Source organism: Haliotis rufescens, unplaced genomic scaffold (genome assembly GCF_023055435.1).
Source record: "Haliotis rufescens isolate VD_foot unplaced genomic scaffold, xgHalRufe1.0.p SCAF_14, whole genome shotgun sequence".
NCBI lineage: Eukaryota > Metazoa > Mollusca > Gastropoda > Lepetellida > Haliotidae > Haliotis > Haliotis rufescens.
In genome coordinates this window covers 35707534-35727352 of record NW_025963824.1, presented here as the reverse complement: position 1 = coordinate 35727352, position 19819 = coordinate 35707534, and the positions used below count along the sequence as shown (strand labels likewise).

The 19819-nt window shown below is 42.6% G+C and overlaps 2 protein-coding genes across 4 annotated transcripts in view; both read left to right on the top strand.

Moving 5' to 3' along the window:
* The window catches only part of LOC124118890, a 35299-nt gene extending 22818 nt beyond the window's left edge, over positions 1 to 12481 (top strand). Inside the window, exons 2-8 of the mRNA XM_046481188.2 lie at positions 7013 to 7216; positions 7834 to 7993; positions 8328 to 8384; positions 8799 to 9110; positions 9445 to 9501; positions 10235 to 10279; positions 12378 to 12481. Coding sequence (XP_046337144.2) covers positions 7013 to 7216; positions 7834 to 7993; positions 8328 to 8384; positions 8799 to 9110; positions 9445 to 9501; positions 10235 to 10279; positions 12378 to 12399 — 857 coding nt within the window. The 3' untranslated portion in view covers positions 12400 to 12481. The remainder of the gene's footprint in view (positions 1 to 7012; positions 7217 to 7833; positions 7994 to 8327; positions 8385 to 8798; positions 9111 to 9444; positions 9502 to 10234; positions 10280 to 12377) is intronic.
* Positions 12482 to 18482: 6001 nt separating this feature from the next.
* LOC124118888 (fibrinogen-like protein A) overlaps positions 18483 to 19819 on the top strand; it is a 23313-nt gene continuing 21976 nt past the window's right edge. The window contains exon 1 of one of the 3 annotated variants that reach the window (XM_048395363.1): positions 18483 to 18542. In XM_048395363.1, coding sequence (XP_048251320.1) covers positions 18498 to 18542 — 45 coding nt within the window. In that variant the 5' untranslated portion in view covers positions 18483 to 18497. Of the gene's footprint in view, positions 18543 to 19290; positions 19368 to 19819 lie in introns of those variants that run through there. The other 2 variants (XM_048395364.1, XM_046481182.2) reach the window with 2 other exon arrangements.

Here is a 19819-nt window from a genome sequence, read left to right as displayed (position 1 = left end):
CACTGCCATAACCTGTCTGTTATGGCCGCTGACACACACACATTCCTGCTTTGTATTCGGTCCCGCTCATCCACAGTCGCCATATATGTGTAATACAGTAAAGACAGACTGCCCTTCATTGCCCCGGACTCTTTGGTCCAAAAGAATTCTATGTGCGTTAAGGCCACATCAAAGTGTCGGTGAGAATGTATGAACTGTCAAGGGTCCTGTTTCAGGGTTATACTACACCAACAATACCGTTACATACTGGGCTAGTCAGAGATTGTGGAAGGTGTTTATGTAATGAAGAGAGGTCTGTGACTGAAAGGTCTCTAAAACTCATGATATTAAAGTAGACACAACTTCTTAACTAACTATAAAGGCGACGTTTCGGTATATATCCTTATACCGAGAGAGAGAGAGAGAGAGAGAGAGAGAGAGAGAGAGAGAGAGAGAGACAGACAGACAGACAGACAGACAGAGACACAGAGAGACACAGAGAGAGAGACACACAGAGAGACAGAGAGAGAGAGACAGACAGACAGAGACACAGAGAGACACAGAGAGAGAGAGACACAGAGATACATAGAGAGAGAGAGACAGACAGACAGACAGAGACACAGAGAGACACAGAGAGACACACAGAGAGAGAGAGACACAGAGAGACACACAGAGAGAGGGGGGCAGGCAGACAATCAGACATAAGTTAAGAGACAAACAGAGAGATGCCCGGGGAGGGAGAGAGAGAGAGAGAGAGAGAGAGAGAGAGAGAGAGAGAGAGAGAGAGAGAGAGAGAGAGAGAGAGAGAGAGAGGCAGGCAGACAAACAGACAGTAGTTAAGAGACAAACAGAGGGATGCACTGGGAGGGAATGGTGAGAGAGAGAGAATGTTTATTTTTGTGTCACTTGCACAGGCCGTCATGGTAAAAACAGTTGACATAAGTGTTCAAAACAAAAGCTTGTACATACAATGTACGTATGCTTCAATCATTTTCTTAAGACAAAGACGTATATAGTCTACAGGTTTATATGGCTTCGCTTGAGGTTACAGATGGATAGGTACATATTATTTTATGTTGAAAATAATCGTTATGTCGTTTGATGACTTCATATTGGGAACGATGTGCACACCTAGAGAAAGGACATTCAAGGAGGATGTGAATCTATGTTGTCGTCATGGGGAATTTATTGTGCACGCGGAGTACACTAACATATGTTTTGCGAATAGTATCAAACACAATTGATGAAAGGAACAGAGATAGATAGTATCGATGGTATAATTAGTATGATTATGTTTCTAGATTCGTCAGCACCATACCCGTGCTCGTGGGTTTCACCAATGTGGTAAACGTCAAAGACTTGCATCAATCGCGCCTTTCTTCCACAGCAGTCTGACACGCCCTGAAATAATGTTCAAAGCTGCGCTAACCCAAACTGACGCTACAGCATGTCGACCCTCAATGACATCGTGTCGTCACGTCTTCCACAACGTGTTTGCCGATCGTTGCATCGTTTCTTCGTATTCCTTCTTTGGGTCCTTTGTGTAATCAAAAAATTATTAATATACATAATTCAATACGCGATCAGATACAATCATCACGCAAGTCAGGTGGTGTGTCCAGTGCTAAATCGTGTCTGCAGCTGCACTGAGTTACTAACACAGCCACGTTTTATCGATATCTTCGTGTTACTGGGACAACAACGTTACGATAATAGTGACATTAATTGATTTGTTTCTTAAGCCGTAAGACCCGTGAGGATTCCAGGGTAGAATAGGTCTTCAGCAACCCATGCTTGCCGTAAAAGGCGACTATGTTTGTCGTAAGAGGCGACTAACGGGATCGGGTGGTCAGGCTCGCTGACTTGGTTGATGCATGTCGTATCTCAGTTGCGTGGATCGATGCTCATGATTTCAATCACTGGATTGTGTGGCCCAGATTATTTACAGACCGACGTCATAGCTGGAATATTGCTGAGTGCGACGTTAAACAACAAACAAACAAATTTAAGCCTTCAGGTTTGGATTTGAGTCTATTTTGAGCGAGTGAGTTGGGTTTAAAGCCGCTTTTAACAGTATTCAAGTTATATCGCGGCGTGTCAGCTTAATGTGGGTGGAAAGCCCGGAGTGATGCAGATCTCAGACGTTTACCGCTTCGGTGAAACCGACGAGCACGGCATGGTGCTGACAAACCTAGAAACATGATCGGGGCGAACCGGGATTCGAACCCACAATCATAGGTTTCTGGCGTGCCCAAGGGACGTAACTCTGCACAGCGAATCGCGGCACCTTGGACGACTGGGCCACCCGTGCCCCCTGAGTCTATTTTGAAGAATAGTGTACTTTCTTACGGCAAGAAACATTAAGTTTGTTATGTACATGGTGTAAGTGAGGGGTGCTACCGGTAGGACAGGACTTGCTTCCACTTTTCCCTCATCTCACATTCCCACACCTATCTCATCACTTGTTGATAGTGATTCATACAAAATGTGTATCATTTACTTCGGACGTGAATCTCTGTTCCCGAACACCTGGTGACATCACTGATTTTCTGGGATCCATTCAAATAATATCACGGCTATTTTTCCTTTTACGACCAATGGAATCTGTTTCAGCGGATAATCAAAACTGGTTATTTCTGGCGTTGACTTTTAATGTTTATTGAACTCTTTGTTAGCTCTGAAATTTAGGTTCTGTAACACATTAAAAATCAAGACTACTACTGATATTCATATTTCCATGCTTCTTGTGAAAAGTTGGTTGGTTGGTATGTTGTTAACACCGCACTCAGCAATATTCCAGCTATATGACGGCGGTTCCTGTGAAAAGAGTAATGTGGATCTGAAATATGTAAGGAATGAAGTTCATAGCCAGTAACGGCAATTTCCATATATTTTCTTTAAAAGACAATGATGTTTCTGTCAAAACTAGCTGACATAAATATTCACCACAGTAGCGCACTGTGTCTAGCCTTACGCCCCCTGCTTTGTCATTGCAATAACACACATGATAAACATATGAGGACACTCTTTGATGGGGACCCCATGGGGATCCCGGGTTGAGGACAGAGGGGATGTATCGTGTCCTTCAGAAGGTCAAGTTCACCATACAGCTGGCCTTGACACATCATCAATGTCATAACGGTTATTGTACAGTCGTCCGGCATTAATACTTTTACGTTATGTTATAGTACAGTAAACTACGGTTGATGGATTGAGTATGGTTTTACACTGCTTTCAGCAATATTCCAGCAATATCACGGCGGGAAGTAAACTACGGTTATAACGAACACACTTATAACGAACTGGCGGATATAACGAACTGTTTTTTAGGTCCCTGCCATATGCTGTATATATGCTTATAACGAATTACGGTTACAGTAAACTACGGTTATAACGAACACGCATATAACGAACTGACTGATATAACGAACTTATTTTTCAGTCCCGACCATTTGTTGTATAAATGTCGTGTATATGCTTATAACGAACTACGGTTATTACGAAATAAAATTAGCGGTCCTCTCGAGTTCGTTATAACCGTGGTTTACTGTATAACGAACTAGAATTTGTGGTCCCTTTGAGTTCGTTATAACTGTAGTTTATTGTGCCGACAGCAATACAAAAACACATAAAGTTGAACTTGTTCAAACGTTAATACTGTTATGTGGATTAAGGAATTAGTCCCCTCGTTGCAATAAACTTGGCCAGGCAAAGGTAACTTATTTGAGGCCACGAAGATATTTTTAGATCAAGGAGATCCGGTAATTTATCACAATTTACCCTTCCGACATTTTGAGACAGAATTAACTGATGGATATTGCCTGAAGCAACCTCTGGACATTTGGGTGTTCCTAAGTGTACCACGAGCACCGTCACCTGATTGTATCAGTTGATAGCATCACACAGACATCCTTAAGTGGTAATGACTTTTGACCGTGCTCAATTATCGACTGCTTTGATATAGTGCAAGCTAGTTTCTGCCTGTCTTCTTAGATGATAATTGTCATTTATGATCAGGCCATTGTCAATATTACCTGGCCACTGAGGGTCAGTAGATTTCTTCAAATATAAGCATAAACGTTACACACAATGCCGTCTATGGACACATTAGAGATATATTAACAATCGCGTGTTGATGTCATAATGGAGCGATAGTATCACCTTTCAAGTCACTGTAATATCTGCAGATGCCTTGAAGTTTGTTTTAGAGAACACAAAAGTGATGACTGTTTTAGCCTCGCAAACCCTCAGAACATAGAATAGTGTACTAACATCATCTGTTTGGTGTCATTGATTCAGAAGCCAAATGCAGTCCAGGGCCCACTTGCACAAAGCGATCTTAGTGCTAAGACGATCGTAACTCCCATACTTTAACATAGGCTTACAATAGTCTTAGTGCTAAGATGGCTTTGTGCAAGTGGGCCCAGGGCGGTATCACGCACTGCATACGTTCACCGTTACACAGAACATGACAGTGTTTACATGGTATGAAGGTATCTCGGCGCGGTAATGTTTCAACGGTACAAGCACATGTATTATCGATTACAGATCTGAATAAGTGAATACTGGATTACCTAAAATAGTATTGCCATGAAAAGGACTAAAACTACTGGAGTTTAACCCAGTTAAAATATGTCTTTTCTAAAACAAAAATAGGCTAGCACACGCACTGTATTGCTTGTCTTTGGAGGCGATTAAATTGAACGATGAGGCTATGTACAGTGGCTCTGTGGGTTGCGTGACAACCTACACCCAAGGCGTCATTACTTAAAGATTCGACCACTGGTTTGCCAGGTCCAGACTTGATTGCTTAAATGATGACCTGGCATAGTTTCCATATTGGTGACTATGACCTGAAACCAACAAAACAAGAACAAACAAACAAACTAATCCATAGATTCCCTTGCTCGGGTTTTGATTTAATTATAAGGAAAGGCAGGTGTCTGTATACAACGCAAACAGCGTAGGAGTAGAAGAATGTCATATTCAGTAGGAAAGGTCCCTACAGGAATAACAGCATAGGCATTGCCCTTCTCTGTTTTCACTGGATGCACTGAAAGAGCAATCGATCTTGTTCTCTTGTGACTCAGCCATATTTCATGAACATCCAATTCCCTGGGCTTCACAGCAGCTGACATATAGGCGGCGAAACGTATTTAGAGACGCGCCTCTACCTGCATTTACAATGCAACAAAATGTACGATACAATACACGTAATTAGGTAGTAGCAGTAGTAGTAGTAGTAGCAGCTGTAGTAGTAGCAGCAGCTGTAGTAGCAACAGCTGTAGTAGTAGGCGCGTTAATACCTGCATCATCATGCAGCGTAACGTATACGATACAACACGATGCACGTAATGCAGTATTAGTCGTAGCACCATCAGTAGTAGTAGTGGTAGCAGTAGTAGCAGTAATAGTTGTAGTAGCAGAAACAGTAGTAGCATTAGTAGTAGTAGTAGTGGCAGTCTTAGTAGAAGACTTAGTAGAAGTAATAACAGTAGCAGTAGCATCTATAGTAGTAACAGTGACAGCAGCAGCAGTTGTAGAAGTAGTAGCCGTAGTAGTAGTAGCAGTAGCATCAATAGTAGTAACAGTAACAGTAGCAGCAGTGGTAGAAGTAGTAGCAGTAGTAGCAGTGGTAGAGGTAGCAGTAGTAGTGGTAGAGGTAGCAGCAGTAGTAGTAGTGGTAGAGGTAGCAGCAGTAGTAGCAGTGGTAGAGGTAGCAGCAGTAGTAGTAGTGGTAGAGGTAGCAGCAGTAGTGCTTATGAATGTGTCACGACCACAAATAGGCACACACACACACACACACACACACACACACACACACACACACACACACACACACACACACACACACACACACACAATCATGTAAACGCGAGTTCATACACATTGTTGCATTATAATATAATTCCAAACACCTTAACTGTGCCAGTTACTTACCAGTGCAGTCATTTTTCTGACATCATCCCCTCGACCTATGGTATCATCTTCCGTAGACAAAGAGTTAACGAAATTTACTGACATGACCTGTATTTACATTCTGGTTGTTGTGAATGACATGGCCGTGGTTTCATAATCAGGGTTTACATGGTCGGTGTTGAGAGCTCTGGTCGCCTCTGGAACTGACACAAATGTCGTTGTCGTCGGTCAATAGATTTGTGAAAGCTTGACGTCGTTAAGAGAGCAACTATTACAAAGTGGCCACGTGTATATTATTACCAGACTATGTTTGTAATACGAGGCATCGCTCTGTTTAGTTATCAAGCGTGGTATGTGTGGATAAACATACGTTTTTCTTGCTGCTGTTTCGTATTTTACGCTGTTGAACCATGTCTGTGCTTGTTCTCCAGTTATGGGTATTTTGACAGTAGCTGTGTGGATGATCTGTCGATTTTCTGTCAATGGTCCAGCTTCAAGCACTAAATATCCCAGTGCCCTTTTCATTTTCTGTTGTTAAGTCCCAAATATATCAAACCGTGGCGATTCCGAAGAAGATTAAAGGTCCCAACATTCTGGGCTTGTCGTAACAGGCGTCTCATTGGAAACCAGTGGTCAGATTGGGAGTCTTGGATCATCCCATTAGTGTAGATCGATGCTCTGGTATCAGTCACTGGATTTCCGGTCAAGCTTAGATTATTCACACGCCCTGTCGTATAGCTGGACAAGTGTTGAGTGCGACGGTAAACAACGAAACAAACAAACACATCATGTCAATGTGGCGGTAAACCAAACTCACTACCACCAAGCTCTTGTTGCTACACGATTGCAGTATCTGATGGTATTATACAACATCAGACCGCTTATATCTACAGGAGGTTCATTTTTATTATAATACCCCAGAGAGCTGCCTGGTTTATAGACACGTTACTTGACCACTTGATTGACCCCTCTGATGTGATGTTCGTGATGAATGTCCTACTTGGTTGGGCAGTGTTTTGCAAATGAAAGCCAAAAGGCACATGTTTTATGATTTATGTCCATAATTTTAACCACTTATTTGTCATTTTGTAATTATATTTTATGTTCATTTCAGCTTGTCCAAAGATTTCGGAGTCGACTGTCCCCTCGACCATCGTAACTATAGACAACATCAACGAGGTGAGGTTATCGACCACCGACCGGACTGTGAATACGAAGGTTACAATTACCTGCCATGATGGTAGGAGCTTGGTCGGAGCCTCGGAACTCACCTGTCAGGCCGACGGCACGTGGAACAATGCCATCCCCAAGTGTCAATGTAAGTAACGAAACACCTATTCGTCCCTAACAGTACACTATTGTTTTTAATTTGACATTACACGATACACGGCTTTCCATTGGACGAGGGGTCGGTCACATGACCGCGAAACTGACGTCCATAAGCGTATGAACGACACAATTTGACGTTCATATGTTTTTCACGAGACTGTATTCTTGAAATGACGTAAACATTGACGGACAATTTCCACATTCCTGGGAAACTCCTGGGAATTCCCTTGCGCGAATACATACAAAAACGTTCTTCTGATCATTTGGACCCTTCAATCTTGAAGGCAGCGTTTTATATATACTGGGAAACGTCAATGAATTTGACTGCATAATCCTTCACGAATATCCTCGCTACGTCCCATCCTAGTGAACAAAACGTGAAATACTCATCTCTACCTTCACATCGACTCGATTCTTGTCTAGACTGACAGTTTCAGTCTAAACCAATCTATAGATTTACCTTAGTATCTATTTGACACATCTTTACAATCACCTTTCAATGATCGCAAGCTCGATCACATTGATGTTTCTATACTTACATACACATGGCAATCTGTCACACTGACACACATGTGAACTGACATATATATTTGTTGCCTGCTCCAGTGACCTCGACCACGGCCAGCAACACATCCACACTGACTCAGCAGGAGCTTATCGTCATCGGCGTGGTCGCCGCCATCTGCATCCTCGTCATCATCATGGTCATCGTCATGCTGTGCGCCTGCTGGTACAAGAGACGCAGGGACAAGCATGTGCACAAAAGGTGAATAGGAACGTCATCACTTCTGTCCATAGTCACAAGAAATATGACTGTCATAAGCATGTGCCTGCTGGTAAAATATTTCTTTGTCTGTTTTTTGTTTTACGCCGCGCCCAGCAATATTCCAGCTATATGACGGCGGTCTGTACATAATCGAGTCTGGAACAGACAATCCAGTGATTGACATCATGAGCATTTATCCACGCAAATGGGATACGATGACATGCATCAACCAAGTCTGACCACCCAATCCCGTTAGTCGCCTTTTAGTCGCCTTTTAAACAATGTAATGAAAGTTGAATCAAACGACCTCTATACTTCTTGTTGCTTCCTACAGGCCGGCCTCCGAGTACAGTTTGACTACAGGAGAGATGGACAACTACAGACCATACAGGTATATAGACACAGATCGAACAGCTCTAGAATGTTGGTCAATCTCATTACAATGAGCCCTTGTACTCCGATACGATACCTCTCGGGTTGAAGATTAGAGGACACGTCTCAGTACCAGTGAGCAAAGCATGCAGACAAGCATATCTAATTTCTGTATTTCGAAAATGAATATAATCGGGGATTTCCAAATGCAAAAAGATAAAGCCGGGCTATTGTATAATTTATATATTATACATCCTGTCTCGCTTAGCTCAATGGCATTTACACTAGGGCTGAGTCCAAAAAGGGGAACCATTAATGAATTGGTGCGCGGTGTAAAAACAACAGTAACAGCAACAAGAGAAACAAAAATATCCTAGCCAACCTTCATAACGTATGTTGGCCCTGTAAACATATACCATCACTATTCTTGCAGTATGTACTCACCGTTCCCAAGCGGTTCACGGGGCATCCGAGAAGGTTCCATAGACCGTGGAGCCAGGTCCTCCCATCGCCACTACAACGCCTCCCTCCCTCGCTCCAACATACCAGAGTCATTCCCCAGAACCAACCACCCTAACGCCTACGAACTGCAGACCCGGACTGCGGACTTCCGACCCAAGCCCTACACCAGCTACGCCGGGCCCCGCATCGCTCGGGCAAGTTCGGATACCTACGAGGACTATATGGCCGAACGGAACCAGTCGGGCCTTCGCCAACCAGTTCGATCTGGCTACGATAACGAAGGGTGAGTACGGTGCAGTGGGGCTATGTTGTGATATATAATGGCATTGTGTGTTCATAGCTTTCGGCCATGGGAGCCGTGTGAATTTACAAGTGTCAGAGGGGTACACAAAGTACGTGATCTAGACTACCAGTTGTCGGACTTTCATTATTGTGGAAGCCTCGTCGGCTGAGTGGGTTAGATCGCTGACTTTGTGTGGTGGCGATTAGGTGTCCACTCTGACAGTGTGGGTTCGAATCCCGGATTGGACTAGAATCTGTACTTTACTAAGAAAGTGTTATCCCAAATGTAACATTTGTAACATTAAGAATGTGCATCACTCTGCTTACATCGCCAGGTTCCGAGGGGAGTGGACTGACAGATATGATAGGAAGTCGTTTTCGGATTTCAACAGGTGAGAGTCAGGAAGATTTTCTTGTGGTATATTAGGATATTGTTGGCATCAAATTATACTCGCCTACACACGCAAATTACCTTTTTAAGTAATTAATTGCACCGTTTGAACCTCGAGTGGAATTGGCAGCAAGCATCTGGGCCCAGCATCCATTCGTAATATCTTGCTTCATCAACACCTGTTGTCACACCCTTTTTACACTCTGAACGTGATCGGTAGTTCCGCTGAAAATACACCTCGTAGCCATTGTCAGCATGGTCTATGTTTGACCGGTCGATCTCGCCATCACAGCAATGTGCATCCGCGAGGGTGTTTAGGAGGATGCCTGCTTACTGTATTGGTAGAAGTTACCAATTTCTACATTCACACGCGAGTCTTCTTTCAGGTTACTCATAGGGGCTATGATGGCCGATACACGTTTTTCACTAACCCACTATGCTTGTCGTAAGAGGCGACTAACGGGATCGTGTGGTCAGGCTCGCTGACTTCGTTGATGCATGTCATCAATCCCAGTTGCGTGGCTCAATGCTCATGATATCAATCACTGGATTGTCTGGTCCCGACTCGATTATTTACAGACCGCCGTCATATAGGGGGACTATTGCTGAGTGCGGCGTAAAACAACAAACAAACCAAAACCGCTTCTATGTAATTGTTTTAGTATATTTGCCCTTTACGATCATATATATCTACATTCTGAGTATAATATTCTGATATCTCTTTCAATTTCCAGGAACGCATACTCCCAAGGCCGGGATCCATTCCTTTGGGATACAAGGTAGTGTCCTCTTTCACTGTGATTGTAGTCGGGTAGTGACCTCTTTCACTGTGACTGTAGTCGGGTAGTGTCCTCTTTCACTGTGATTGTAGTCGGGTAGTGACCTCTTTCACTGTGATTGTAGTCGGGTAGTGTCCTCTTTCACTGTGATTGTAGTCGGGTAGTGTCCTCTTTCACTGTGATTGTAGTCGGGTAGTGTCCTCTTCCACTGTGATTGTAGTCGGGTAGTGTCCTCTTTCACTGTGATTGTAGTCGGGTAGTGTCCTCTTTCACTGTGATTGTAGTCGGGTAGTGTCCTCTTTCACTGTGATTGTAGTCGGGTAGTGTCCTCTTTCACTGTGATTGTAGTCGGGTAGTGTCCTCTTTCACTGTGATTGTAGTCGGGTAGTGTCCTCTTTCACTGTGATTGTAGTCGGGTAGTGTCCTCTTTCACTGTGATTGTAGTCGGGTAGTGTCCTCTTTCACTGTGATTGTAGTCGGGTAGTGTCCTCTTCCACTGTGATTGTAGTCGGGTAGTGTCCTCTTTCACTGTGATTGTAGTCGGGTAGTGTCCTCTTTCACTGTGATTGTACATTCAGGCTGTAGTCGGGTAGTGTCCTCTTCCACTGTGATTGTAGTCGGGTAGTGTCCTCTTTCACTGTGATTGGACATTCAGGCTGTGGTCGGGTAGAGAGATACACATTCAGGCTGTGGTCGGGTAGAGAGGTCCACATTCAGGCTGTGGTCGGGTAGAGAGATACACAGTCAGGCTGTGGTCAGGTAGAGAGATGCACATTCAGGCTGTGGTCGGGTAGAGAGATACACATTCAGGCTGTGGTCGGGTAGAGAGATGCACATTCAGGCTGTGGTCAGGTAGAGAGATGCACATTCAGGCTGTGGTCGGGTAGAGAGATACACATTCAGGCTGTGGTCGGGTAGAGAGATACACAGTCAGGCTGTGGTCGGGTAGAGAGATACACATTCAGGCTGTGGTTGGGTAGCGAGATGCACATTCAGGCTGTGGTCAGGTAGAGAGATACACAGTCAGGCTGTGGTCGGGTAGAGAGATACGCATTCAGGCTGTGGTCAGGTAGAGAGATACACATTCAGGCTGTGGTCAGGTAGAGAGATACACATTCAGGCTGTGGTTGGGTAGAGAGATACACAGTCAGGCTGTGGTCGGGTAGAGAGATACACATTCAGGCTGTGGTTGGGTAGCGAGATGCGCATTCAGGCTGTGGTCGGGTAGCTAGATGCACATACAGGCTGTAGTTGGGTAGCGAGATCACATTCAGGCTGTGGTTGGGTAGCGAGATGCACATTCAGGCTGTGGTTGGGTAGCGAGATGCACATTCAGGCTGTGGTTGGGTAGCGAGATGCACATTCAGGCTGTAGTTGGGTAGCGAGATCACATTCAGGCTGTAGTTGGGTAGCGAGATGCACATTCAGGCTGTAGTTGGGTAGCGAGATCTTATTCAGGCTGTGGTTGGGTAGCGACATGCACATTCAGGCTGTGGTTGGGTAGCTAGATGCACATACAGGCTGTAGTTTGGTAGCGAGATTACATTCAGGCTGTAGTTGGGTAGCGAGATGCACATTCAGGCTGTGGTTGGGTAGCGAGATGCACATTCAGGCTGTGGTCGGGTAGCGAGATGCACATTGAGGCTGTAGTCGGGTAGCGAGATGCACATTCAGGCTGAAGTTGGGTAGCGAGATGCACATTCAGGCTGTAGTTGGGTAGCGAGATGCACATTCAGGCTGTAGTCGGGTAGCGAGATGTAAATTCAGGCAGTATTTGGTTTGCGAGATGCACGTGGGAGCGTTTGCGAGATAAAGAGTACATGTGTGTGAAGCAAGTTACATGGCAGTTATACTTCAATGATCTTGCAATAAAATAATTACAACACAAACGTTGTGATTCCAGATTAGAATAGGTCCTCAGTAGCCCATGCTTGTTGTACGGCTACAAGGATGGAACGGAGTGTGCCTCTTTGCCCTTCGCTGATACTGCCACACTCTGTCTCCCCATCTCCGCATCCCATCTTACCTCCACAGCGATACATAGCCTGAATCTGTCAAGGATGAAGTGATGTTTTCATTTGTGAATCTCTTGTTCCAGGTCTCCGTCTTCGGGGTTCTAGATTTTACAGCCGCTTCAAGCAACTGTCTTCGTAAGATGCAGTTTCCAAATGCAAATTGTCTACAGAATTCCAATTCCAAGGATTGTTTGAGAAAAAAAAGTTTTGTATTGAAGAAGAATTGTTCTTCGTCCGTCATGTGATACTTGCTGGTGTAGCATTTACACAATATACAAGCCTTACTAATACGTAAACGAAATCTGTTTTATGAAACAATGAGAAGCACCAAAGCCATGTGGGTATACCTCCGTCAGATGTCAGCAATGCAAGTGCCATATCAGCAATATGTAATCATTAACAAAACCCCGTTGATCAGGATCTACAATGCATATTTCCATTTTTAGTAATGTCCAGAGAGAATAGCATGCAGATGATCCATTTAATAAGGCGGGTTGGGTTGTATACCCAAGGGAGTTGAGAATGACAGCTGGGATGCATGCCGACCTACTGCTAGGGGAACAGATAAACCGCATTTGAGCAGATACTAGTATCTGGATAAGTGCGATATATAAAGGTTTCATAATGATTAAGCCTCAAGGACGTCTTTGTGCTACTTGGTTCTTATTACGCGGGTAGTTTACCATGACTGTCAATCCGTACGTGTCATCACCATGTGCATTACCTGCTAGTGCCCGTCACTGTGACGACATCAGGTGGGAAACTCCAATCAAACTATTTTAATACTATTGTCTTGTACGGGATGTATTTGTGTTATGTAAATATATGTGTATGTCGCTTTCCATTTCATCCTGTGTTTTTGTAATAAAGTCGCGAACTCGGAAAATATAATTCTTCACAGGATTGTCCCAACCCCATGAGAATAAATTATGTTGTCCTTTCGTTTGTGAAATGCTCGGATTCATATATATTTGGGTATAGCGCGTTCATCATTCGGGGGATGTACTTTTGCACCATATACTACTTTTTTAAGATTAATTCGTTACAGCTCTTGATTGATATGTTGTTATAGTTTGTTCAAAATGGAAATGCAGCATTTTTCGTACCTAGCTTTTCGCTTTTTATATCGCAACAAACGTAGACTTTCTATACTTCTAACTTCTTAAGCAACCTTAAGATTGTACATAATTATATACTTTTTGATTACCTAAGCATGGTTGTATGACTACCATGGTATTTAACAGTCCAGTGCAGTAGAAGGTTGTATTCTAACATACGATTGTGCGAGATAAAGAGATTCGGGTGGACCCGAGATGGAACAGATGACGATCATATACAGTAAAGTACGGTTATAACGAACTCAAAGGGACTACTAAGTTTAGTTCGTTATAACCGTAGTTCGTTATAAGCATATATACAGCATAATACAGCTAATTATCGGGACCCAAAAAGTAGTTCGTTATATCCGTCAGTTCGTTATAAGCGTGTTCGTTATAACCGTTGTTTACTGTAGTTTCTATTTTAAGAAAATGACATTGCGTTAAACTGTGTTGGAAACGCATCAACGGCTCTATTTAAGACTGAAGAATGGAATGATGTGGTATTTGATTCTGATTCTTCAGAAATTATAATGATATGGTAGGAATCGTACAACGGACATTTCCTGTGATTAAGGTATTTTATTTTGTCGTTTTTATGCACATATGACATATCACTGGTACCGTATTTCACACTGTAAACGTCATCGCGAGTGTCAACTGTTAAACATTACAGAGGCAAGTGTATATCATTAGTGTTATTACCCACTATTTGCTTCTTCTACAACACATGTATTTTCAAATAACGAAAGTCGAGCACAGGTTAAATAAAACAAGTAATATTTTCACATATTTTAAATATATGTAATCTCATACAATATGCTAACCATCCCATCGTCATAAACATAACATGTGTTCTGAATGAGACACTGATATGTCATGTCGTCAGCATTGTGTGCTACATACACTGCCGGACAAAAGAAAGTAAACCCCATGGGTAATGGTTCAAATATGAAACAATAAAGAACAGAAATAGTTATTCGATGTTGAAACGGTATCATACGTGTGCGTTGGGATATTAAGCTTGCAGTGTTTTGGCATCTTCCCGAGGCAAGTGAGTTAACTGACTATAAAAGTCCAGTTTCCACCCTTGCCGAACTAGGCTGGTATTATAGAGTTACATGTTGGCTGGACTAACGAGTCTATGCATAGTCTAATCAAAATCGTGCACCGAAATCGAAATCCGGTTCGTAAAGTGTCATGCAGATTTCGCTCGACTTCAACATTTGCAAAGCATTTTCACCCCTAACTCGTTGTCAACAGATATTTTCTAAATCTATTCATGTTTTTAATCAAGGTGCTCCCGTGATTTGATGCACTTCGCGATGTAAGACTCGTTTTATCACAATATAGATCTTGATTATCGATCAGATCGTCTTGACTGCGCCACCGTTTTGTTTGAAACAAATGCAAGTGATACGAGGGGTTGAATCTGATTGGTCAGTAGGAGAGGCATAGAAAGGACATAACTGGTAATAGCCACTGGTGGCGCTACGCTCGAGCCCAGGAATTTCAGCCTAGTTCGGCCAAGGTGGAAACTGGACTTTTAAAGTCAGTTAACTCTCTTGCCTCGGGAATATGTGTTTTGGCGACTGTCAGCCCAGTAAGGTTTGATACCGTTTTAAAGTTTTGGGTCCATTCCATTTTTAGAGTTGATATTTTATTGTGACCGGCAGTTTATGTGTTTTCTCTCTTGTGTAGCAAAGTGTACATTCAAAGTGTTTTAGTACATCACGTTACTGTTACTGTAAGGCAACGCTTCAGAAGATATATTCCTGGCAACTGACCTCAATGTTATACGCTCTAGTAGAAAGAATGTGCCTTAGGTAGTTTCCAATATGTGTTATACCTGTATGTTCGTGAGAAAGAGAGACGTCTATCAGTATACTCTGTGATATTTACCTGTACATAAATAGTTCAATAACCAATAGGACTGTACTAGGTTTTGTATATATGATTTATCCCTGAATGTATTTTTTTATAATATAAATAGCGCAATAAAGTTTTGTATCACAACGATTTAATTTTGTGTGCCGTGTGGTCATTTGTAAGGTATGTGCATATGTTCATTTGCTGTGAAGATTCTAAAACAATAGCAGTACCGTCTTCAAGTTCAATGGATAAGGCATCTGCCCAGAGAGCCGAAGGTCGTTGGTTCCGTCACCGGCCGCGTCATACCAAAAGACGTTGGCGCTTGACATTAAGGTATTAAAGAAAGGAGTGTGCGGCTCGGAGGCATGTTACCTCTGTGGGGTTTCCATGTTAAACTGCGGCATGGTTCCTCAATGGTCCAGCATGAGAAAACCGGCTTTAGCCCGGACTCTTATAAGCAGCCGCGCACACTTTTATGTGCAAGTGCAATAACTTGTAACGAAACGTTAACTCCCTTTCATATCACCACAGACCGTCTCCGGTAGAGCGTCCGTCCGTTGAACGGAAGGTCCGGGGTTCGATCCCAGGCCGCGTCATACCAAAAGACGTTTAAAGATGGTACTTGTTGTTACCCTGTCTGGCACTCACCTGACAAAAGGAAAGTCCCGGACGTTTACCGAGAAACCCAGGAGCACGGGTATAGTGTAGACAAACCAAGAGTCATAATCAGGGCGAATCTGGGATACAATTCCACGATCATCGGAATAAAACATGCTTCAGGGACCCAACTCTGCTTGAACACCACTGCCTGAGACAACTGATCTCCCGAGCTGCCTCGACCATGATGTTTTAGATTTCATCGTGTTACTGTACTCACCACGGTCACCTTGACTCAGACCCGTGAAGATCCGGGGTAGGATAGGTCTTCAGCAACGCATTCTTACCATAATAGGCGACTATGCTTGTCTTAAAAGGCGACTAACGGGATCGGAGGGTCAGTCTCACTGACTTGGCTGATACATGTCATCGTATCCCAATTGCGTTGATGGATTGTCTAGTCCGGACTCGAATATTTACAGTCCGTCGTCAAGTAGCTGTAATTTTGCTCAGTGCGGCGTTATAAACAAACAAACAAACACACACCCTGTCTCATGTACTCATTCACTCAGTCTCGACTGTTTTTTGTGGTCTCGATGACATATATGTGGTATATGTGGTCGTTCAATACCCAATAGTGAATAGAACTTTTGCCAACCCAGCATATCACTGATACTATAATGTTGTCGTTCTTGTAGAAAGATTGTTCCAGGAGACACGCGAGGAGGACCACTGCGACAGTGAATTCAATGGCCTTGTTTGGGTATGACATGTACATTACATTTTAGGTTTCGGAGCATGGTCTGATGATTAAAGACCTGATGAGTGAAGATCTGATGAGTAAAGATCTGATGAGTAAAGATCTGATGAGTAAAGATCCGATGAGTGAAGATCTGATGAGTGAAGATCTGATGAGTGAAGATCTGATGAGTAAAGATCTGATGAGTGAAGATCTGATGAGTGAAGACCTGATGAGTAAAGGATCTGATGAGTAAAGATCTGATGAGTGAAGATCTGATGAGTGAAGACCTGATGAGTGAAGATCTGATGAGTAAAGACCTGATGAGTGAAGATCTGATGAGTGAAGACCTGATGAGTGAAGATCTGATGAGTAAAGATCTGATGAGTAAAAGCCTGATGAGTGAAGATCTGATGAGTAAAGATCTGATGAGTAGAGATCTGATGAGTGAAGATCTGATGAGTAAAGACCTGATGAGTGAAGATCTGATGAGTAAAGATCTGATGAGTAAAGACCTGATGATTAAAGATCTGATGAGTAAAGATCTGATGGGTAAATATCTGATGGGTAAAGATCTGATGGGTAAAGATCTGATGAGTAAAGATCTGATGAGTAAAGATCTGATGAGTAAAAATCTGATGAGTAAAGATCTGATGAGTGAGGTTCTGATGAGTAAAGATCTGATGAGTTAAGATCTGATGAGTGAAGATCTGATGAGTGAAGACCTGATGAGTGAAGATCTGATGAGTAAAGATCTTATGAGTAAAGATCTGATGAGTGAAGATCTGATGAGTGAAGACCTGATGAGTGAAGATCTGATGAGTAAAGATCTGATGAGTAAAGATCTGATGAGTGAAGACCTGATGAGTGAAGATCTGATGAGTAAATATCTTATGAGAAAAGATCTTATGAGTGAGGTTCTATTGAGTAAAGATCTATTGAGTAAAGATCTGATGAGTAAAGATCTGATGAGTAAAGGTCTGATGAGTAAAGATCTGATGAATAAAGATCTGATGAGTAAAGACCTGATGAGTAAAAATCTGATGAGTAAAGATCTGATGAGTGAAGATCTGATGAGTAAAGATCTGATGAGTAAAGACCTGATGAGTGAAGATCTGATGAGTAAAGATCTGATGAGTGAAGATCTGATGAGAAAAGATCTGATGAGTAAAAAACTGATGAGTAAAGATCTGATGAGTCAAGATCTGATGAGTAACAAGATGACCCAAGCCACGATAGCTCCAAACAAACTTAACCAAGACACAACAACCAAAGACAAGATGCCCAAGCCACAACACACTAGCGCGAATCAAACTTGACCTAGACACAACAACCAAAGACAAGATGGCCCTAGCCACAACAACCTGAAACGAGTTTAACCAAAACACAACAGCCACAATAGCCCCTAACAAACTAAACCAAGACACAACAGCCCAAAGACAAGATGACCCCAAACACAATAAACCCATGCAAACTTACCAAAGACACAACAACCAAAGACAAGCTGACCCTAGCCACAATAGCCCCAAACAAACGTAACCAAGACACAACAACCAAAGACAAGATGACTCCAGCCACAATAGCCCCAAACAAACATAACCAAGACACAACAACTAAAGACAAGATGACCCTAGACACAATAGTCCCAGACTGATTTAAAAAGTTGTTTTTCCATTGAGTGCTGGGCGGTCGGGTAGCCTAGTGGTTGAAGCGTTCGCTCGTCACGCCGAAGACCCGGGTTCGATTCCCGACGTGGGTACAATGTGTGAATCCCATTTCTGGTGTCCCCCGCCGTGATATTGCTGGAATATTGCTAAAAGCGGCGTAAAATTATACTCGCTCACTCGCCAGAGTGCAACCAACTGATAAAGTGTGACACCTGTTCCTATTTACATCAGATGATCTGCGACTGTCTCGTGGCAGGTATGGCGAACCATTTCCAGGTAATGGTTGTGAGATTTTTCAAAATCAGGGGTTTAGGTTACTTATATTAGTGATTAAGCCGTTTCAGTAATATTACTGATTAGTGTACAATGTAAAGAAAGGCTTCACATTTTGGGGGTAATGAACTGTATTGGATAACGAACTGTCAAAGACTTTGTATTGTTGAATGTAAGTATATGCTGGAGTACACCTGAGATAAGATGGAATACACATCTTAAGTGAATGAGTAGAGTTTTACGCTGCTGGTGTGTACTACCTGAATATGTTAAACGAATGTGTGGATTCGAACCCCGGTCTTCAGTTTGACAAGAGAACACTATGCTATCAAACCACCCAGCGACCTTATACATCATAGTAAGATATATACCTGGTACAGTAACGGGCAATATAAGCATCGGTTAATATTAATAGCAAACATTTCAAATGGACAAAAAATGAAAAAAATACGCCACACAGGTTAGCGTAAAATTTTATGTTATATCACGGTTTTCAGAAATCCAGCTCTTTGATTTCGGGTGACACGAATGTGTCGTCTGTTGCACAAATTATAAGAATCCATTTATTTCATCATAAAAATAGATTTGCAGTTACACATGTTTTAATTACAACTTAAGATAGAGTTGTGCCACGTGTACACATGTTAAGTTGTGCTAGTACACTGACCATCAGACTTGCATTTAATACTGTAACAGTAAGTAAATGTAGATTGTTGCAAGCTGGTAGTTGTCACGTGTTGCTTCTCACGGCCGATAAGGTCTGATAACTGTTGCTTTGTTCAGCATATGATCACTGTGACTCGTGCAGGTATGGCGAAACATTTCCAGGTAATGCTTGTCACCTTTTTCAAAATCAGTGGTTCAGGTTACTCAGTGGCTAAGTCGTTTTAGTAATATTATGGGTTACTTGACAAACCGGCTTCCCATTTTGGGATAATGAACTGTTTTGGATAACGAACTGTTTTATACAGATAAGATTAAGTGAGTGAGTAGAATTTTACACCGCTTGTGTGTACTACCTGAATAGTTTAAACCAATGTGGGGATTCGAACCCCGGTCTTCAGCTTGACAAGAGAACACTATGCTATCAAACCAACCCACAACGTAATATATCATAGTAACATGTATATATGGTACAGTAACGGACAATAAAAGCATCAGTAAATAACTACCAGGTGGAAAACACTTTAGTTTCAGCTAAGGCGAATGATATTCGTTATGACACGTTCGATTGGTTTCTTTAGTCTGAAAATAGTAACCGCGTATGGATACTGGTTAGA